Here is a 23,749-nt window from a genome sequence, read left to right on the forward strand (position 1 = left end):
GCCTTAGTTTGAATGACGAACTTATTCTCGTAACGTACTTATACTCTTTTTGCTATATAATCACATCGGACTCTGTTCTTCGGATAAGTCGAAATATTTATTATAGGACATTGGTTAATAAATTCCATTAAAACATAAACAGTAAGCGTATTATTTAAAGTTATAAATCATGTAATAATAAGTAATATGATATTGGACATGTAATTATTTTTTTGGGATATAAAATCGCGTATATTTGTTTTTTTTTAATAAATCTACGTTCAGACTCTTAACAGGTTCCAAAGTCACGGGTCACAGACTTAGGGTCGTATTTTAGAACTCTACTCAATGCTCAAGTCAGGATTGCAATTGAAACACAAGCACTGGAAATACGACCCTAATGGCAGGGACTTGAGTATAATTTCGAGTGCTTTAAACCATACTCAAATCCTGACTTGAGCATTGAGTAGAGTTCTGGAATACGACCATCAAACCCATAGAATAATTTCATTTCCTATGTGTAATAAAATACATTTACACCATTGACCTACCAACAAATGGATATCGGGTCTAATACAAAAACCACGAAAAAAATGTCCGAGGTTAACCTATACCTATATATAGTGACATGTAACGAAAAATAAAAAACTAAAACATTTAATTTAAATTGTAACGTCATTGCAGTACTGCCTAAATTTGCTTACAACAATTTAAGAGCCCAAAAACACCATATTCAGCTTCTACTGGAAACTTAACAAAATGCACCGTAATTAGCTTCAACTGAAAATTACTTGAACACAAGAGTAATGGAATAAAAAAAAAATTAATATCTATGAGAAAGGCTATTGCCTTTCTCATAGATATCAATTAATTTTTTTATATATATATTATTATGTCGAATTTTGTATAAATTCTCTTAAAGGTATAAAAAGAGTTGGGCAGATGCATACATACAATTTACTACAAATGTGAAAATAAGCGTGTACTACATTGACTTACAAATAAATGGACGTCGGGTCCGCGCTAAAAAGTGTCCGAACTTACAGGGCGTTAAAATTGTATACAGAGCGTCAGTCACGCTTTAGTCTTCGTTTGTTCGACTAACAGCGCGCTTATCAATGATGCCGTATTGTGTAGTAAAACCTTGTAAAAATTACTCAACTAAAGTGAAAAAACAGGGTGGTATATCATATTTTCAGTAAGTACTACATTGTGTTATCATAGTTATCATTTAAAAATGTTATTTTATGCACTAGTATACATATATAGTATTTCATATATATTTAAATTAATCGTAAATATAAATTACAAAAGCAATCAAAATAATCAAATAGCTAACTGTCTCTTTCCGACTCATTGCTTGCGTAAAAGATTGAACGAGACCCATCACGTCAATTTCAATTGTTTGAAACAGAAGCGTTTGAAATATTTAGAACAAGTATTTCATAGAGTCGCTTTGATGCTAATGTTATTATTAAAATATTTTTTAATACATGTTAGTAATACTTTCAAATATTGTTGTACTCTTTCTACGGCTCGGGGTTACGAATCAGAAAACCGAAAATACATTTGCCCGAAATAACGTTTTCATGAATTTCCATAATCCCGAAAGTATTTTTTTAGGTTTTTCGGGAGAAATATGTGTATGGCCTACATTTATTTCTCTCTTGAGTTTGGATGTAATTTGTGGTTGTCTATATGTGTGTCCATGGCACCCGCGACACAGGGTTTCCCTATTGCGGGGCAATGTTGAGTGTGTGCGTTATTATAATTATTATTATTAATGAGTACCTAAGTGTTTATTTTGGAAAGCGTTTCAATATCGCGCATTTTAATTTTGTAATTATCTCACAACGGCAAATACTCTAGTACCGTCATAGCCGTACTTTTTTAACTTGCAACATTTGCAAGAACTATGAGCATACGACTATGCCTGTTGACGGAATCAACCGTCGTCTGTGATAAACCGTAATAATTATATTGAATCTATGTAAGCACTACGGCATATAGAAAAGTGGTGACGTTTTTGAGCGCAGTATAATTTCAGTACTATGTACGAACGGGTTAAAAACATGTTAAGAAAAGAAAGGAAACCAGAGCTGATGCAAGCTTGATAAAAGACCATAATATTAAAGCTTTGGCATGTGATTACATCAATGAGTGAACAAAAACACAGCATAATAATACAAATAGTAACAACCTTGATAGCCTAACGGTTTGCACTGTGGGCACTGGATGAGAAGTTCCCGGGTTCGATACCGGTAGAATCAATTTAACTTTTCTAAATGGTTCTGGTCTTGGTATTCTATTGTAAGACAATCACCTGGTTTGAAACTAGGGAACTCTCTGTACATACTCCCCATGAGTATCAGAGCAACAGAATTCCAGAGCAGAACCAATTTACAAAAGTTCATTTCCCAAATTGGTTCTACTGGGAATCGAACCTGGGACCAAGAACGATAGAATTTATTCCATAACTCAGAACACACATAACAAACAACTTTCGAAAAGTTCACGTTTAGTTTTATAGTTGATTGAGCTGATTTTTTACGGTTTTTAAAAAAAATCTCGAATAACTCGAGAAATCGGGTACGAGAATTTTCGGAACTCAAGAAAAAAAGTTAGACACCCTAGCTCGTAATAAATGGCATTGTATAAATTCACAAAATACAAAATACATTTACGTATAAAATTTATTTATAAATAATAAAAGCTACTCCGTTATACATGTGTTCAAGTAGTTTTCACTAGAAGCTACATATGGTGTTTTGGTAAGTTTCCAGTAGAAGATGAATATGGTGTTTTTTTGCCTTTCAATTGTTGCAAGCAAAATTAGGCAGTACTGCAATGACATTACAATGTAAATTCAACGTTTTAGCTGTTTCATATACCTTTACACATCACTACGTTTAAATAGGTTGACTTGGGACATTTTTTCGTGGTTTTTGTATTAGACCCGTCGTCCATTTATTTGTAAGTCAATGGTGTACTATAAGAAATGTACCGATATACTAACTAAACGTAAACTCAAATATCCGTAATTCCGATTTATAACAAAACCGTTACGCTTTCGAGTAATTTTGATGCTTTTTACATAGACAAAATTAGCTTTTGTTTTGTAATCTTCATAAAAACACATTATGAAAATTCGAGCATATGTTATTTCGGGCAAATGTATTTTCTGACCTCTGATAGGTAATCCCGTGCCGCAAAACGAGTTCAACAATATTTTGTTAGTTATTGCTAACGTTTAATAAAAGAATCATTTTAAAAATAGGAATAAAATCAAAGCAACTCTACAGTTTCTTTGTTCTAAATATTTCAATCGCTTGTGGTTCGAACAATTGAAAATGGCCAAGAAGTTTATATAAGCTTCTTGAAACTGACGTAATGGGTCTCTTTCCATCTTTTGCGCATGCAATGAGTAGGAAAAGGACAGTTAGCTATTTCACTATTTTGTGTGCTTTTGTAATTTATATTTACGATTCAGTTATATATAAATTAAATGCTATATATACTAGTGCATAAAATAACACTTTTAAATGATAACTATGATAACACAATGTAGTACTTACTGAAAATATGATATACCACCCTGTTTTTTCACTTTAGTAATTTTTACAAGGTTTTACTACACAATACGGCATCATTGACAAGCGCGCTGTCAGTCGAACAAACGAAGACTAAAGCGCGATTGACGCTCTGTATGCGATTTTAACGCCCTACAGTTGCGGACACTTTTTAGCGCGAACCCGACGTCCATTTATTGGTAGGTCAAGTTTGTGTAAATACAAATAAATTTTTTACACATTGGAAATGAAACAACTTTTTCCGGATCTAAATCGCGTCTTTTCAAACAAACAACAGCTCAGTCAGCCGTGACCACGAGACCTGCAAAGGACCCGAAATGTTGGTTTGTTTAAAAAATAATAAAATGTACGCAACTTTTTTATATTACTTTCTATTTATGAAGCCCAAATTCAAATACAAATATAGTAAACCTACAGGCCTTCTTATTAGTTCCATTTATAAAAAATATTTTTGTATTTATACACGAAAATAGCATCCAAATATAAAATAATTAGGTTTTTTTTTTAGTAAAATTGTAGAAAAAAATTTGAATGTGGGTTACACCACTTTTGCGCTGGTAGCTTCAATTACACGCACTTTTAAAATATGTACAAAATACAATTATTTAGTACAAGAAGTCAACATCTAATCTCCTTAAAAATCCTACCTTGAGGCACCTTTTACACTAACATAAAGTACAATAAAGTCTTACGTGTTTTTAGTTGTGGTAAATTCCTTGACGCATTGTGATCTCTCGGTGTATTTGTTGAGTACGGGATAAATGGAGTTGCCTGTTTTGGTTGGCCGTTCTGGCTTCTTCTCCTCGACATCTTGTGCAGCTGGAAAACAAATGTTTACATGTATGTATATAAGTGATTTGTTTTATCTTGGGATGTTATTGTTTTCTAAAAGCGTTTTAATTACTTTCTTTTTACAGACTTTGGAACGCACTTCCCATTACTGTGCATGATAGTAAATCCTTAGCTATCATTAAAGTGCGAGTCAAGGAGCACTATTTATCCTCAGTTCCATTCGCTTCATAGATTTTATAATATTAAATATGTATTTATCTAGGTATTTATATAGTCTGTAGTAACTTAATGTTTTTGCTATTTTTTTTTATTATTTTATTACATTATTATATTACCCGTTATGGTAATTATTGTATCCCGTGGTTTACAGGAACTTTTGGTCTGCAGGAAGACATTTCTTATAGAAATAAGCAGTAGTAGTAGTAGTTTTGTTTGTATTTTCCGTTTTACTAAATGTGATTTGCGTTTTCTTGTACAATAAATAATTAAATAAATATCTTTTTAAATATGAATACCATTAATACCATTAATACCATTAATCATTATTGGTGAAACACATTCCAAATGCATTTAGATGAAACTTCCTTTATGATATTAATGATTCCGCATTTACAGATAAATTCCACTAGTATTAACCAGCTAAAGGTGTTCACATATAAAAATAACTAAAAACCGCTTATATCACCGATAGTTTTAACACAACACTACGAAATATTGCAGTTGACTATCAAAACACGTCAAAATTTACATCGTTTCCACAAAATTCGAACACAGACAATGAGACCATGAAATCGACATCTGGTAGACACCCACGCAGATCGCTTTAAAAAAACCTTTAAACTCACTTTCTATCACCATTTTGTTTAGAAAAAAAAACTACGAATTGCAAAGAGGGAAAACGTTGTTATTACATCAACACTACCGTGATTATAAAAAGATGTTAGCTAAGTAAGGCTCGACCGATGAGGTAAGTTACGCAAAATCACGACGCCGTCGAGTAGAGCAACCTTCATGTGAAATGTCAATAGAATAACATCGTATGGCAATACCTGAGTGGGCGGAGTGTTTACTAACATAATTACTTTCTGCATGTGTGAGGCACACATGCACAAACTCCAGCCATCAAATAAATAGTCAGCTGTTATTGTTTTGGCAGTAATTTTCTACTTAACGATGTCTTATTTCGCTCGGCTAGTCATTATTAAGAGTACCTTGAGTTTACGCATTCTTGAATATTGCTGTAGTATGTGGGATGCTTTATAGTCGTTTGGAACGACTAGGAAGATCAGTCCAGTTATTATATTTCCATTTGAATTTGAGTTTCATGGAATATTTTTTATTCCACATTAAAAATTATGACATTACAGAACCGTACTTGAAGTATATCAAACTAAGCTAATATAGATCCAGTGGCCATATTGCTAAGTAGCAATTTCTTCCAGGCAACCTCAGTATACAAAATTAAGAGGTAAGGTGTGTTACCTTACCTCCTAATTTTGCACGTTATACGATAAATACATGAGTTAAAACAAGACAAATCAAAAATAAATATTAGACAACATCACACGTTGCTCTGATCCCAAAGTAACTAAAGCACCTGTGTTATGGAAATCAGAAGCAACGACGGTACCACAAACACTCAGACCCTAGACAATATACAAAAGTTAGTGTATGTACATTGACCCGGCCGGGAATCGAACCACCATAACACCACACAGGTCGTCACAACAGGATACTAATCACTTTTTACAATTGAAACATTTGTTGGCTCACTGTCAAACCTAAGCCCGATATATTTCATTTATTTTGTAATGTAAAGTATATTGTTATTGTAAGAATAAAAATATATTTATTGCATAAATACAGGTCATTTGTATATGATCTTTATATATTACATAGCTTAGAACTGCATAATCTACCAGTTAAGGTGCACAACATTATTTTAAAGTCATTATACCAAAATTTAATACTAGTACCACAAAACCGAAACATATCATTATCATTAAGTAGTAAATTTAATATCATCAATAAAAGTATATATTATTATTATTATTTTTCATTAATAATAATAATAATAATAATCTAAAACTCATGTACGCTATAGTCAAGCTTGATGCTTAAACAATTATCTACAGCATTTATAACCAGACCATAATCGAATTTGTTTATAATGCTGTTGTATATTATGATTGACTTAAATTATGCTCTCTTCTTGTCCGAGACGGTTTAACGATGTAGTATACGTTGATTGTACGTACAAGCGCCGTCACAATTTTTAAAGATCTAAAACAAAAAACTTCTAGGCCGTATATTTGTTTAGATATGGCAACTCCAATGTCATTACGATTTTTGAGCAAAGCACCGGTTACGTGTATTTTGTTTTAAAATAAGTTTATTGTAAAAATGATACGACACGAGTTAAAAAGTAACGTCATTCTAAACTACGTTAAAGTTGAAATGTTATGGCATTGAAAAATAATGTTTTTTTTCACACTATTATCCTTAGAGGATGGGAAAAAAATAAAAGAAAGGAGCTGCCCTAACTACGGAATGAACGTGCATACCTAAACAAAAATTGAACGAACAAATGGCGGATTTCTTTAGTGTCGTACCATAATCTATCTATAAGTCATTATCGAAATACAAACATTTAATTAAAGTAGATCAATTCCATTTAGGAATATTTTAGGTTATATAGGAATATCCGGGAATGTCACATGAAATTTTTAATTTATTGTTTTGCGTTTACAAATAGTCACATGTTACGAAAAGTGAATTTGCACAGAAAAAAATTCTATTTGTAATTTGAGAGAATATAAAAAATAGAAAACTTTGAAATATAAATCCTATACATTTCCAACCTCAAGATTAATTTTTTTTCATAGAGAAATTTTTAAACAGATTTCAAATAGTGTAAGCTTTTTTGTATTTATGCAATGATATAGAATTAGTACCAGTGACTGATTTAAGTGAATCTTTAATACTTCCATTTAATTTTGGAAATAAATGAAAGTAGTAATATTATCAATAATAATATTATTATCATACGTTTATTTGCTTAAAACATGGTATAACAGGAGATGTAACAAGAGACAGTGTTGTATAAACATGTTTCGCATATATTAAATAGCATGCAAATGTCTGATTATACAATGCCAATTGACAACTATTGGCCGAGCGCCTTTGATTTGTGCAGAAAAATCGACACTTCTCCGAAGTGAGACAAGTAGTCACGAGCGACTGAGAGTTGTGACAAGCCACGTCAAACGAGCTCTATACACGTTAGCGCTCGCCTTCACTCGGTCAGCTAGGCGAGTGACACCGAACGATGGCAAGGCAAATAGGCTGTCTATACGTTGGTATTGGCCTTCACCCGGCAACGTTAGGCCAACATGGTCTTTGTATTGCTGGCTTTATAAAATAAGAATTTTTAGTAGTTAGAGTTGTCAGTGGGAAAAAATTGGAAACGAGTGGATAATTTTGTTTTCAGGAACTGAGAATGCTTAGTAAATGAGTCTTGTTTAATCTAAATTAAATATAAAAATATTTACCAATAAACCTACGAAGGAATTGCATTATCATGTAATCTAGTTACTTTCAAAAATATGTTAAAATTTGACTCTTCAAAGTGAAGTGAATAAATGAAGATGGTCTTTGATACAATTTTTATATTCGGCACCATTATACGGCGGTATGATTTCCAACCATTCTTTCATTTTTGATTTGTAGGTAAACTTGAAATAGTAAAAATAATAATAATAAAAACGTCGTAGTGAATTATTTTAATAACAGAATATCGATAATATGTACGCTTCCAAGAACAACACTATCTCAAAATAATCGTTAACAACAATGATCAAAATATACAAACAAATAGGCAATCTGAAGAAACCAAAGCAAAGCAAAATTTGGCAAGATTTATGAATAAACTACTTAAATATGTCTTATCACATGAGATATTTGGGCTTTTGTGTAATTTATAGACAGAAAACTAACACGTGCCTGTACAATGTTACATTCAGTCGATCTTCGCTTTTTCAAATGCCACATCCTGTAATGCTGCAGCGACGAATTTTTATTAATACTTAGTTGTTCTCACTATCGTCGATATTTTTGTCCATTTTATTACAATACATGCGAATAATTCTATAAAACATTTTACATTTGATGTACTTCCCTTTGACAACCGTATCATGTACCTCATATACTGCGAAATGGACACGGTTGGCATTTAAGATGACGTTACGTACTTTCGATTCCCGTGTTTGACACAGACCAATGTACTGCTATCTCTTTTGGTTTAAGACGGCACGCAAGAATTAAACAAAGGCAATTACATATTTATGTTTTCAACGTCGAAATGCATCATATATGTACATATAACGTATTATTTATATATGTCAACATAACATGTCCTTTAGTTTCCATAGTCTAAGCTATTATCAGTGAAAACCCAACTTCAATCAAGTAATTTACAGGTGAAGTACGCCATATTTTTACTTTTTAACAAAAACAAAACTTTCGTTCATTAATTTATAAAAAATTCTGCATTTACACTTTCGACTCATGACTCGTCTAACGCCTTACTTTTTGCGGTAAGCAAGTGTGTCAATATATGTCACTACCTATTGTCACACAACGTGTGTCAATAGGTTAAACTGGATTGACGATTAGATTTGCATTTTACGGGTGAACATTTTTGACGTTTCGTACGCGGTATAAATTCCTTCTTTCGCTATAAACATTTATTTTTATAAAGTGTGTTAAGATTAAGCAAAAGAGGAAGAAAAATGGGAAAACGTAAACATGAACATGAAGAATACATAAAAAAGAAAATGAGAAAACTAAAGAAAAAACTACAAACACTAAATGAGGAGAAACGTTCATCAACACAAACTCCACCGCTACGAACACCAATTCCTCAAAAACCTCCAACTCCGACACCAGCAGACGCACTTCAACCGGAAATGGAAAATACTGCAGGTATAGTTTAATAAACTTACATATTTCTTTAAACGCATGGACAAGAAAGCAGTTTTCTGTGGTGACTGACAGTCAAAAATAAAACGTTACTAATGCGCTGCCACGGTGTCGTTAGACAACTTGTAATGATAAAAAATTACTAATGCGCTACCACTTTGTGGGTAGACAACTTGTAATGATAAGTAATTACTAACGCGCTACCACTTTGCGGGTAGACAACTTGTATTGATAAAAGAAATAAAGCGCCACCACTGTGCGGGTAGACTACTTGTCATGTTAGAAATTATAATGCACTATCATAGTGCGGGCAGACAAAATGTAAACGATCTCTTTAAAATTAACGCTATCACAAGCAAATAGACTTGGTAATGGACATGTATAGCAAATAAATTGTAAATGAGGTATTTTTTCAGATGAAGAAAAGGAAAATCTTCGAGTAGAATTTCTAAAAGCATTGGGTACCGAAAGAGAAGACAAAACGGAATTGGGAGAATCAATCAGACAATAACTTGCAGACAGATGAACAAAAATACTGACAACAGGTCTGGGAAAAGATGCGCCAGAGACGCTTTGATCAAAAAATACCCCTCTCCCAAAAACGTCCCAGGTGCAGTTGCACCAATTTTAAATCCAGAAGTTGCCGCTTCTTTCTCAGATACATCTTTAAAAAGAGATAAAAGAATTGTTTTTCGACAAAACATGACAAGAAAGGTAATGGCTTCTCTCGGAAGAGTATTGACAAAGGGCGCCATAAACACAAAACCTCTGATAGAACAAATTAATGACGCAGAAAAAATGTTAGCAGAAATTTATCACCAGGATTCATCATCTAGGAAATTTTTACACTACCAAGTACAACAAAGACTATACAAGAAGCTCTTAAAAATATAATTCCAGATGTATATCGTTTCGGAAAAGATTGTATGGAAAAAATAAATGCAGCTCATAAGATACAGAAAACAAGTAATCAAATACGAGTTGCCGAAAAGAAAACACTTGTACAGCCAGTTAAAAACAGGGAAACTGGAAAAGCCCACTGCCACAACAACCTCGCAGTGGGTCACTCCACAATACCCGATCAAGAGACAGAACCCTCTACGTCGCTTAAACCAGCCCCCTTTAATCAACCTCACCAGAAATTCCAGAGACGATCCCCTGATACCACAAATAAATACACAGGTACATGGAGATAGAATACAGAATTATTTTGATAACTGGTTAGAAATAACAGATGATCCTGTAATTCTAGAATGGCTAGAACATTATGAAATTCCATTCAATGAAACACCATACGATTTCCAATTACAGACATATCATGACACTGAAAAACAGATCATAAACTCTGAAATCAATAAGCTTATTAACTTAGGAGCTATTTCAGAATGTAGTCATAATCCAAACCAATTTGTTTCCCCAATATTCCTAATTCCTAAACAAAATGGTTCATTTAGGTTTATTTTAAGTTTAAAACGGTTAAACAAATGCATAAATACAGAACACTTTAAGTTGGACGATATTAGAACATCATGCAAATTGATCTCAAAAAATTATTACATGGCCACTGTAGATTTAAAGGAAGCATATTTTTCTGTCCCTATATTTGAAAATTCAAAGAGATTTCTAAGATTCAAATTTGATGAGACACTATACCAGTTTAATGTCCTGCCTTATGGATTATGTACTGCCCCATTTGTTTTCACGAAATTACTAAAACAAGTTAATACTTATCTCAGAAATAAAGACATTCTCATGTCTTGTTATTTAGATGACGGCATTTTTTCAACTAAAACAAAAATACATGTAGACAAGATGTAGTACTTGCATGAAAATTATTACAGGATTTGGGATTTGTTGTTAACTTTGAAAAAACTGTCCTTGAACCAAATAAAACATGTAAATATTTAGGGTTTTTATTATACTCTAGAAATCTTACTCTATCTGTACCAAAAGAAAAACAACAAAATATTTTAGAAAAAATTAATCTTTTCAAAAGAAAACACATTGCAAAATTCGAGAATTTTCAGAACTGTTAGGTTCTCTAAAGAATTTTCGTTCGAATGTTCGTCCAGTTGTTCCATATGGCTGGGTATATACAAAACTTTTAGAAAGAGAAAAATACCTAGCCCTATTAAAATCTCATGACAATTATGATGATATTATGTACCTTTCAGATAAAATGTGGCCAGAGTTATGTTGGTGGAGTAAAAATATAAAAAAATCTAATCCTATAAAACAATTTCAATTTGAACTTAAAATCGACACTGATGCGTCATCAACAGGCTGGGGTGCAGTCTGCGGCTCGGAAAAATCCTCAGGATCTTGTTCACGATCTCACACAAAATTCCAAATAAATTACATTGAACTAAAAGCGGCATTTCTGGGATTACAATGTTTTACGAAAAATTTACAGAACTATGAGATTTTATTAAGAATTGACAAAATACAACAGCTGTAGCTTACATAAATAAAAATGGAGGAATACAGTTTCCGCACCTAAATGAAATTAGTAGGCAGATTTGGAATTGGTGTGAAGTTAAAAATATCTGGGATTTTGCATCCTATATTAACACAAAAGATAATTTCATGGCTGATAGAGAAACAAGAAAAATTAATATTGAATGGGAACTGTCTCAATATGCATACAAAAATATAGTAAAAAAATGTGGGGTCCCAGAAATAGACCTATTCGCATCTAGAATAAATAATAAGTGTCATGGAAAAAAGACCCTGAAGCTTTTACAGTAGATGGTTTTACCCTTTATTGGAAACCCTTTTTTCTTTTATGCTTGCCCCCTTTCAGCTTAGTCTAAAATATGTACGCAAAATTGTAACAGATCAAGCTACTGGTGTCCTTGTTTTTCCCTACTGGGCATCACAGCCCTGGTTTCCCTTGATGAAACAACTTATGATAGGCGAACCTATACTATTTCAACCCAACAAAACATTACTTTCATCACCATTCAGACATTTACACCCACTATACCGACAAATGACCCTGGCAGCAGGACTGTTGTCAGCGAAGCGTATGTGAGAACAGGAACTCCGGCCTCCGCAATTCCTGTTATGCTGAATTCTTTCGCCTAGCAAAAATAAGCCCTTATGAAGCCTCAGTGCCTAACATTCTAACATTTCTAAATGAAAAACTTAATAATGGCGCGTCATATGGCACTAATATATAAAATTGTTATATAAAGATTTATTAAAGGAGACTTCCTATCAAAACCTCCTAGACCAAAATACAATTTCACCTGGGATCCTGGTTTAGTTTTAAACCAAGTAGCCTTATGATATCCACATGTATACCATATAGATATAAGCTTGGAAAATCTAACTAAAAAGTTAGTCACCATATTAGCATTGACGACGGGACATAGAGTTCAAACCCTGTCCTTAATTAAACTAAATAATATTATCATCAAGGAATCAAGATACATATTCCTGATATCATAAAAACTTCAAAACGAGATGCCCTACAACCAACGTTACACCCAAAAACTTACGACAATAAAATAGAAATCTGCCCAATTCATATCATACGATCCTATATAAATATCACACAGTCCATAAGAAAAGATATTCAAAAATTGATTATTACATATAAAAAGCCGTACAAAAATATAAGCTATAAGCTGTTGGATAAAGACTACTATAGAAGAAGCTGGTATAGATATGACCTCTTTTACGGCTCACAGTACCCGACATGCATCAACTTCAGCGGCAAAGAGGTCTATACTTAATATAGAAGACATAAGAAAAACTGCAGGCTGGTCTCAAAATTCTGAGACCTTCGCCAGATTCTATCACCGCCCTGTAATAAATGATCCGTCAGACAATTGAGAATTCTATATAAAATATGGTTCTTAATCACACACACAAATTATTTAAAATAAAAAATAAAGAATGTAAATCTTTATGACTTTGTAGCATAGACTATTCATTCTTAACCCTAGCTTCAAACAGCTACATTGTTAAACCGTCTCGGACAAGGAGAGAGCACAATTGTATGATTAAACGAACTTACCCTAAGTGAAGTTTATCATAATTATGCGAAGCTCTTTGTCCAAGACGGCATACCCATCCCAGAAATATGTCATATTTATCGAGTTCTTAGGTTTTCGCGATTGTTACACATAAGAAATGAAACTATTTTTCCGGATTTAAATCGCGTATATTTGTCACGGTTGACTGCCCAGTCAACCGTGACCATGGGACCTGTAAAGGGCCCGAAACGTCGGTTTGTTTGAAAAAACAAATATACGGAAAAATAGTTTCATTTCCTATATGTCATATTTCCTTTTTGAACTTTTTCCCTAGATATGGTTGTTCTAATAATACTTTAAACGTAATGACATTAGAATTGCCATATCTAATACGGCCTAGAAGTTTTTTGTTTTAGATCTTTAAAATTGTGAAGGCGCTTGTACAATCAACGTATACTACATCGTTAAAGCGTCTCGGACAAGGAACTTCGCATAATTATGATAGAACTTCACTTAGGGCAAGTTCGTTTAATCATACAATTTTGAGATATGAATATAAGAATGTACCAGTCTAAAGCCATGTCCCAAATATCTATTGTTCCCGTTCTTTGCAATTGCAAAATATTATAAGGTATTTAGTAGCAATAGAGCTCGATGAAAGTGTTCATCCAGGGAAGTACTGCTACCTTACCTATTTCTGGCGCCGAGCAGTAATTTGAGCATTATTGCGTTCCGGTTTTAAAGGGTTAAGGGCGATGGTGAAACTACAAGCACATGGAACTTGTCAACTTGTATCTCAGGATGACGGGCGCAGTGGCAGAGCCCCTCAGATCTATGCGATTTAAAGCTCAGAGCGACACCGCAGCTGCTATGGACAGGCGTGTCGCCTACCAGGTGCACGACTTGTTCGTCCCGTCATTTTGTATTGTAAAAAAAAGATTTTAAATAAATACAGCAGCCTCCTTATAATATACAGGCATTACAAACGATTGTACGTTGTTGTATTGTAAGCATCATTATTAACTTCTAAATAAATGTTATTTATACATTGTACTACTATTTCAAGAATATATTTCTAAGGTGTGATATGGGATAAATGCAATGAATATAGCGAATGTCCGTATTCTGGTAGCTGTAAAGGTACCTCGCTGAATGTAGAAACTTTCATAAGTTTTTAAAGATGGCGGATGGGCAAGAAAGTCCTTTAAATCCAATACAAAGGTCCGCAACAAACGTATAAGAAATTCATAAGATCTGCTGGTTCGATTCGCAGCTCAGTTATCCATATTGAGGCGACAGTTTCTTTGAGTTTGTTCGACATTTGCATCAATAATAATGACATACAACTTGTCAAAATTCTTTGTCGAAAATGGTACTTTACTTCAACTACAAATCGTTCCAATTTACAAAATTAAGCAATGCTGTGATTAAGTGTATCCATATAACATTATTATAAATTCATAACGAATAAAAACTAAGAATGACAATGACTGGTTTCGAAAACTAAACCCAAATACATATTTTATGTAAAGTATTACATAAGCAATCATTACCGTATCAATATTCAATATAAATTTGACCACCATTCGTTGCATAACGATTAAGAAATAGGTACAACGTGTACACCAATATGAGTTATCTATTACTGGCCTAATATGGATTTGTTATTTATATCTATAATTTATAAAATCTGTCATTAATTTTCAAGGCGCGTCTCCATTACGCAAGAAGTTGTGTTAAGTTTAAGTTATTTTAAAAATTCCGCTAAATGTTAACGATACGATTTTTGTGTGGTATATAATAAGTAGCTAACGATAATAATTGTTTTATTGCTTTTGTGAAAAACTTAATCGGTAGGACAGCATTAAAAGATATTTTTTAGTGATAGCAATTGTATCACCGACGCAACGGTGGGACGCATTACGAGTGTTATTCCGTACGAAATATGACACCTTTTAGTTTAGCGAATCTATAAAGTGTACATCTCGCAGGAATATCAAAAAAGTGGTTCCAAATAATAGTTTTGAAACCTGCTTTACCATACTATAAAGATGTTGATTTGTTTAAAATATAGTCTCACTCAGTGATGGAATTGTAATGAAAAAGTGGAGATATAGACCATGGAAAGTCAAGACTTGGGCGAGAACGGTACACTCTCGCGTAGATAATGGTTCATGGCACTCGAAATTTTTGTATAAAACTTATTGGTTCTTAAACTAAATATTAAACAGATTTTATAAATTAAATTTTGATAAATGAGATGATAATTTTGTGTACCTGTGGTAGGTATAACTTGTACGAAGTTATCAGGGAACAATCCAACGCGGCCATTGAGCTCGCCGCGCCACCACCCGCGGTCTGGCGCATCCTTGGACAGGATCGTCACAATATCTCCTTCTGATAGCGACAACTCGTCTTCGTTCACTGCTATATACGGGAATAGTACGCGGCATTGCTCTTTTACTGTTGGGAAAAGTATACTGTTAGAATAATAGTTTAAATTTAAACCTGTTATAAAATACCGTAAGATTGGCGAGAAGATTTTTGGGCAGATCAAAAGGCCTGTGGCATTAACACACTTCAAAAATAACAAAAGTACGGTCACTTATATCTAGTGAACTCTGACCTAAGCTATGTTTTATAAAAGTAGACAAGTCGTCAGTTCTGAAATTAGTTTCTTTTTACAGATCTTCAGAAGATAAGAACACTTATTATTTCTACTTGAAAGGGCAAAAGAAGAAACAAATAGAAATGTTTACCACGTTTAGGTGGTAGCGCGGGAGCAGGTTCAACCGGTACCGCGGGTGGCGCTGGGTCCAGCATCACCACAAAGTTCGAAGGGAACACACCCAGGCGGCCCTGCCGCCGGCCTTGCCACCAGCCTTCCTCGACCTACACAAACGTTAGTGTGTTATAAAATTTCATAAAATAATCTGAATAATCTGTTAATTCGGTAGAAGATACTCTATCGTAATAATATTTTTATATTAACCAATACATAAAGCACAGAGCAACCAATACATTTAAAGAATATTTAACACTGCTATATCAGCTTATGATAAATAATTAATAGTTAACTATAAGGTCAGTATCCAAATCTATTCTATAATTGCTTGTTCTACACATCGATCGACAACCCCTCTAGTGTTGTCTGTCGACGTAGTAGCACGATGTAGCAAATCTGGAACCGCAAAGCCAATAAATGTTTCGTGATCATTATTTAAGACACGTTTAAAGCCAGGATGAATAAAACGCACCTGAGCATTACAACACACCTCTATATATCCAATGAATTTATATTCGCCACGCCGAGACGAAACACTATTGTAAATGTCACACTTTCGCGGCAAAGAATCGCGATATCTCGGCGCTCTTGAGCGCCTATGTTGATGGGAGATCACCATACTTAAGAAACAACATTCCAAACATGCGGCGTCAATGGTTATGATTTGCGGAATGTGTGACTGAACATATCGCACCGATATACCGAATAGGAGGAGGGCTAACAATCGCCGACACACTTCGAACTGTCCTTCGTTATAGTATTGTTGATATTTATTAATCAAAAACATTGCAAGGAAATGGATCGTATGCAACTCTACACCACTGGCGATTTCCTCCTATGAATCATTGTCGGGAAATGGATACGCGTAGAAATGTTACTTTTATAACCTAAGAATTGAAGATTCAGATCATACAAATAACTCTAAACCCCTTTTCTTTTTAACTCGATCGGTAGTTATGAGCGGCGTCCCCGGCATGAAAACAGACACTGGTTAGAGTGCAGTCAGATCGAAGGAATTTCACTTTGTGTATTTGATTTTTATATAAATAATAATAACAAACTAGTGGAGTCATTTTCACAAGAAAATCATGATAATAAAATATCACTCAATAAATAAATATTGCCATTTTAATTTAATTTTCTTTTATTCCTTTTCTAAAAATTAGTATAATGCCTGAACAGCATATTTTAATAGTCTGCCCTGTCTCGCTTCTGGGCAAAGGCTTCCCCTTTCCCTGCATTCTTCTCTACTCAATAACAATACCAAAGTATATTCTTTCCTATAGAAATAATCCAATTTGTCTCACCACCTCTTTCTTTCTACACGGTAAAAACAGATTACTTAAAACTAGACAAATTTCTTTGTATGAAGACAATTTTATTAAATCCAAGAAAACGATTCGCTCCCTATAGACGCTAGAGAATAATTACTTGATAATAGTAAAAAAACGTCTCAAAAGTGTATTTTAGTTCTAAGACAGAAATATTTAATCCAAGAGCAAATTAATTTATTTAAGTCATAAAGCTACTCTAGATTCAAGAAAATATTTATTTGTTATTAGAAATTTCTGATTTTGACTTGAAAAAAAAAAGAATGAAAATTGAGAGATAATTATTTAACTGGAGATTTATGTTTTCTATGTTTAAGAGAAGTTTGATTTCATTCTGAAACCAAATTTCTTAAATTATGACTTTTGGTTCAGTTATATCAAAGCAACTTTCTGCTATTAATAAGTCCATTACAATCTTAATGTAAGATTTTACCGTCTTGGGTTAAAATGTGGGGTAAATCTTAATGTAAGATTTTACCGTCTTGGGTTAAAATGTGGGATATTTTTGATTTAAGTCATTTTGTTTGTTTAAAATAAGGCTCAATTTATATTGCGGTGGAACGGAATGGAAGCGAATTTTTGTAACGATATTATACATAACATAATGAACATTATGGTCGATTGTGTAACGGTACAAACTAGATACGAGCCAAAATCTTCCGCGGAATGCATTCTCGAGCATGTACGTTACACAATTGACCATAAAATTCATTGTGCTATGTACAATAACGTTACAAAAATTCGCTTCCATTCCGTTCCGCTGCTATATAAATTGAGCCTAAGGGCATAGTTTGTGAATAATTAAAAAAATATATAACCGCCTTCAAAACGCAACAATTAATTTTAATGAAGTCGTTGGCGTTGCTGTTATGACGTTCCGACTTTATCAAATTATAATTATTGCTTCTTGAAAACGGTTGTATTTTTTTGAGAATTGTTCACAAATTTAAACAAAATAAAATTGCAGGCTTAAAATACTTGACACAAAACGACTTAAATAATAAAAAGATTATACTTATTTAGGAAATAAATTAAAAAACGTTTATTTTTTGTACACGTATACAATACTGGCATAATATTAGTAAAATACAAAATGAATTATTGACATGAAAAACTTTAACATAGAAAATTAAATCACAACTCACAGAAATAAAATTCGTGTCCCTACATATATGCATATATGTGTGACAAACCATAATTCAATAAACCTTAGGGCTTGTTTACGTAACTTACTTATTTTATATAAATTTGCACTGCAACAACCCTTCTGAATAATTTAAACAATCACACTATCCCTGGAGTATAACATATCTAATCCCTGGAGTATAACATAGGGTTGAACAGACAATTTCTTGCTTGTCGCCTTTTGTTTTTGTTCTTTGATTACTTGGTCTATATCGCCAGCATTCTAGAAATTAAGATAGTATTAAGAGTACATAATGAAACATAATAAGTATCCACAACAGATTTGTGAGCCAATCTTTACCACAAAGTAATATTATAAATGAGGCATAAATATTGAAAACAAAAAATACATATATTATATACAGGAGGCAGTTTTATATATATATACCTACTCATCCGTAGAACAAAGATCTATATGTGCAAGACTACTTGTTCTCAGGACATAGTACATTTCGTTTGTTCTTCTTCGCTGTAAATGTCAGATCGACTGTTGTTGGATTTTATATTTTCGAAACGAAATAAGATATATAAATTGTCAAAACGCCTTTACACAGGCCTTAGTTTGAATAACGAAATTATTCTCGTAACGTTCTTATTCTCTTTTCGTTATATAATCATATCGGACTTCGGATGAGTCGACATATATAACTTCCTCCGTGGCCAAACGGTTAGCATGCCGAACTGCCAACGCAGAGGTCCCAGGTTGGATTCCCGGGTTGGGAGAAATATCTGTATGGCCTAAATTTATTTATCTCGTGAGTTTGAGTGTAATTTGTGATTGTTTATGTGTATATCCATGGCACCCGCGACACAGGGTTTCCCTAGGGCGGGGCTATTAAAAAAAAACATACCGGCACACAAATATATAAGGAGTCAATTGCTTCCTGAGTAGTGAACTTAATTTTTTTTGAAATTCTTCCCTTTGGAGGCACCAGATGTGCGAGTATTTTAAGCTCAGCAGGAAGTGTTACTGTAACAATTGAAAATAATATTATACAATTTTATCTATCAAATTTAGCCACTGTAGCGAAACTCTATACCACTCAAACTTTAATCAGACAACGTAGGCCTCTAAATTAGATCTAAATATTTCGAAGAGAAGAAGGAAAGACATTGTGGTAAAAGTACCTCAAGTAAATACAACATTTGCAAACAGACAATTCAATCGATCGGCCCAATCGATCCAATCGATCGGACGGACGGACAGACGAACGCACGCACGCACGCACGGACACACACGCACACACTGACACATGGACGGACAGACGGACAGACGGACCGACGGACCGACGGACAGACGGACTGACGGACAGACAGACTAAGTTAAAAATGTTAAATGTGAATTTATAGCTATGGAAGAGCGGTACCTCCTGACACTGACGCTTGACAAGCTTAATAGGAGGTACCATCCACTGTTAATGTAAAGTTAATTGCATTACTGAAATAAACATTTTCTTATTATTTATTTTACTAATTCTATCTCAAGCTTTATAAAATTAAAAACGAACACTTACAATCATTGTCTAAATTTTTCAGTGACTCAATAAGGTTCAAGATTCTTTCGTCTCTGTTCGGTTTAAAAGCAATAATTTTTTCGAAAAATATTTTCCAATTTAAATAAAAATTCAGCCCTTTTTCTGGATACAACAAGTCGAAGTCAATGTTTATCTGAAAACAAATATCATAGTTGTCAAAATGATTGGTCTGCGTCAAGATGGAGGGACCCTAGCTCAGAAATGAAACGTAAAACATATGAAAACAGATTACATACGAATATGTCACTTCTTTGGTCTGATAATATTTTCCAGTCTTGTAGAAACTCATGAACGCTCTTGTGTTCACTTTCTTTTCGAACTTTAAACGTATCTTTACATTTTTGTATTACTTCACCCCATGGTTCGGTGTTATCGTTGAGAAACAGTATATCTCTTAAATGTAAATCTAAAAAAAATCATGTTAGTGTTTCATTTTATCCTTATTGAAATGTTTTGTAAGACTTTCATTATTTACCTGCATTCCAATCACCTGACAAATGCCTATCCCACGTAAGTACCTGTTCCTATCTAATAATAATAATATTATAGATTTTTTTAGATAGAGGATATAGTAACAAAACAACCTATTGAAAATAAACATTAGTTCAGCAAAATTCAATAGTTTAGAACTCATGATCATTTATTTACAGTCAATAGCACATCAGACCACACATTTTTATTTGAAAATCGCCTCCAGTGCAACGGAACAAGATACGTCAATGTGTAACTTGATACGTTGCCATCCATACTTTTTCAATATTTTCTATTCTAGTCATTAAAACCACCACCAGTATCATAATCGTTATTCAAACAATTTTAACTTAATTTCTCAAAAGAAAACATTGGTTCAGCTCAGATTTACATGAAATTATTCTCAAACCTATCTATTTATCAGAAGTTCTCTATATGTTTTTAAACATTTTCTTTTTGTGTACATTATGACCATTAGAGAGTTAAAATTGTAGAAACTCATGAACATGAATTGTCTAAAAAATAACGGAGCAATCTAAGAACAAACACAAAAATGGTTCATTGCATGCTAGCTACATGGTTACTACTACTTTAATACCAAATTTCAATTAATTTAGTGGAATAATTTTCAAAATAGACTAGTTTTAAACTTTTGACTAGAGTAGAAAATTTTCAAGAAAGTACATAAAAAAATCATAACTTAAGCTATTGATTTTTGCTAAACTAATGTTTATTTTAAATGGGTTGTTACTCCTCTATGTAGAAAAATTTTTGGACCACTGTAAATGGGGCCCACTTACAGTGGATTTACAGTTACATTTACCTGTATTAAAAACCCAGAATGATGCGACTTAGAATACCTACTCTCAAATACCTAAATAGGTTCATAAATTGCTTTAACCCAGTGAAAGTCAGTGGGTTTGCTTGCAAGCCTATTTAAAAAAAAATTACCTTGCAAACCTTGAATATACTGTCTTTTAAACGGTGGAGCATTTTCTAGAGTGCCAGATTGTCGCTTGTGTGTGGTCTCCATATTTATACAGAAGGTTACGGACTTTGCCCACCAATTTTCCTCGTGCTACCGTAGAACGTCCATTAAATGAATTTTTTTTTTATAGGTTTGGTAAAATAAGTGCCTATTGACTCCTTTGGAAACAGTGATATTATTTTCGCAGATATAATATTATATTCTTCATAGGTTATCCGGCTAAAAAAATGATGATGTATTATTGGGAAGTGTAAAAGTAATCAGAACACAGTATATACTTACTAATATATACAGTATATACTTACTAATTGACAATGTATGTGTAATTATATCGGTCAACTGGTTTCTCTTGGTATTATTGAGAAAACCATATGTTTCATAGTATTTTAAAATACTATTGCCACCTGCTGACGTATGCAGTAGTGTCTCCAAATCAAAATGTGGAAATGTTTTTCTAGATACACTTTTGGTTGTTTCCAAGATGTCGACCACTTGTAGTTCATCTAATGAAACTAATAAACTGGTAAAAAACTAATAAAAATAAACAATCACTGGTGCTTGTCTCAAATTTACTGGAGGTGGGAGTAATAATGACTTGATCATCAGTTGATTCAGATACTGCATCCGTCGTTGCCTGTAAAGTTAAAAAAATAGAATATATTGTGTATTTTATAGTCAAGCTATGTTAAGATAGTCAGTATGAAAGCACTTTCAACTAAATTTTTTAACTTAAACATACAGGTCCCTCACCTGTGCAGTAATAAGCTCCCCTATCTTTTCCTCTAAAGATAGTCTAGTCCCCATATGTGGGCATAATTCTTTCAAATTGTCTAGTTTTAATTTGGGAAAATGTTCAATCATTATACCATTCTCTGCAAAAGTAGTCAAGTTTGTAAATAAAGTCAAATTAAATCAAATATCTTTTTATGTATTTTACTTCTAGTTTAATAACGCACACACACACTGAATAACACACACATTCAATAACACATACACTGAATATACCCCGCACAAGGGAAACCCTGTGTCGCGGGTGCCATGAACACACAAATAGACAAACACAAACTGCACCCAAACTCACGAGAGAAACAAATAAATAAATCCCTCCATTTTACGCTTACATTCAAGGTTATGTACAAAATATCATCATGCGCATAAAAATGTAATACTTACACAATTAATACATAATAACATCAAATCACTCACCAATAAAATTGGTCACTACAAGTTGTGGTATATTCCACGATTCCAAAAGTTCTTTCAACGAATCCATTACTGTTTCCACAAACAACAAATAGAAAAATCAGTTCCTTTTTAAGATTTTATTCTCCTTGCCTTACCTTTTTAAGATTTCAAGTAAAACTAAGTAAGTATAGTTCACTTTGCTTCACATTTTAAATAATTGGCTATTGATTTATGGATGGCTTCTTCAATCGCAGATACCACGGCCACGGAGACGGAGCGCGCGCGTTTTCAACATGTCACGACATGATTGAAAATGACAAAGCAAAATGTTGCCATAAAAAATGTATTCTCGAATTTAGAATATTACTCTTATTAGCAAAATAACTTTTTTTTTGTCTAAGAAAATATTTTCTTAAAATACATCCAAGAAATTGGGGATTCATTTGAGATTATTTAGATTTGATGTAAGAGGAAAAAATTTCTTGATGTAAGTAATGTCCAATTAATTGATTAGAAATGAAATAAAATCTTGAAGTGAACGTATTTGTCTCAAAGTTAGAATAAAGTTAAGAGTAAAATTGTATTAGAAAAAGATAAGCAGTATCTTTGTAATGACAATATTTTATTACTTTAAATAAATATGTTTTCAGAATTAGCAAATATTTTGAGAAATTGCTCTTTCTTATTAGTAGAAATCCTTTTTTTCTGTGTACACTGGCGAAAAGAAAGCACGATGGTGTCTTAATAAACACACAATCAACCCAATAGATTTGCCATCGTATACTTATACTCAAAACTCTTCAACCTTCAATTAAGTGCAGACGAAGAAAAAGGATAAACGGAACCGAGAGGGTAAACATTAAGAGGCACTAGTGAAGGTAACACAAAATCGAAGCAAGAAATATTATTGTGAACCACCTTATAAGGTATGATGATTATATCAGA

General features: G+C 33.1%; 1 protein-coding gene and 2 long non-coding RNA genes across 4 annotated transcripts in view; all 3 read right to left on the reverse strand.

Annotated features, from left to right (window-relative positions):
- LOC113231888 (SH3 domain-containing kinase-binding protein 1-like) overlaps nucleotides 1-23,749 on the reverse strand; it is a gene marked incomplete at its 5' end in the record, with an annotated part of 43,332 nt that overhangs the window by 13,527 nt on the left and 6,056 nt on the right. The window contains 3 exons of the mRNA XM_026466428.1: nucleotides 4,262-4,388; nucleotides 15,602-15,787; nucleotides 16,084-16,216. Of these exons, the coding sequence (XP_026322213.1) occupies nucleotides 4,262-4,388; nucleotides 15,602-15,787; nucleotides 16,084-16,216 (446 nt within the window). The remainder of the gene's footprint in view (nucleotides 1-4,261; nucleotides 4,389-15,601; nucleotides 15,788-16,083; nucleotides 16,217-23,749) is intronic.
- Nucleotides 18,599-20,519, reverse strand: LOC113231635. 2 transcript variants are annotated; one of them, XR_003310573.1, is made up of 4 exons: nucleotides 20,397-20,519; nucleotides 20,140-20,293; nucleotides 19,477-19,595; nucleotides 18,599-18,848 (listed from the first exon to the last, which is right to left on the reverse strand). It is a non-coding gene; the product is annotated as an uncharacterized LOC113231635 (long non-coding RNA). The 2 variants fall into 2 exon arrangements; XR_003310572.1 differs by having other exon boundaries at nucleotides 20,140-20,507.
- Nucleotides 20,830-23,331, reverse strand: LOC113231634. Its single transcript, XR_003310571.1, has 4 exons — nucleotides 22,826-23,331; nucleotides 22,370-22,491; nucleotides 21,925-22,253; nucleotides 20,830-21,838 (listed from the first exon to the last, which is right to left on the reverse strand). It is a non-coding gene; the product is annotated as an uncharacterized LOC113231634 (long non-coding RNA).

This window comes from Hyposmocoma kahamanoa, unplaced genomic scaffold, assembly GCF_003589595.1.
Source record: "Hyposmocoma kahamanoa isolate Upper Pololo Valley unplaced genomic scaffold, ASM358959v1 66, whole genome shotgun sequence".
NCBI classification, from domain to species: domain Eukaryota; kingdom Metazoa; phylum Arthropoda; class Insecta; order Lepidoptera; family Cosmopterigidae; genus Hyposmocoma; species Hyposmocoma kahamanoa.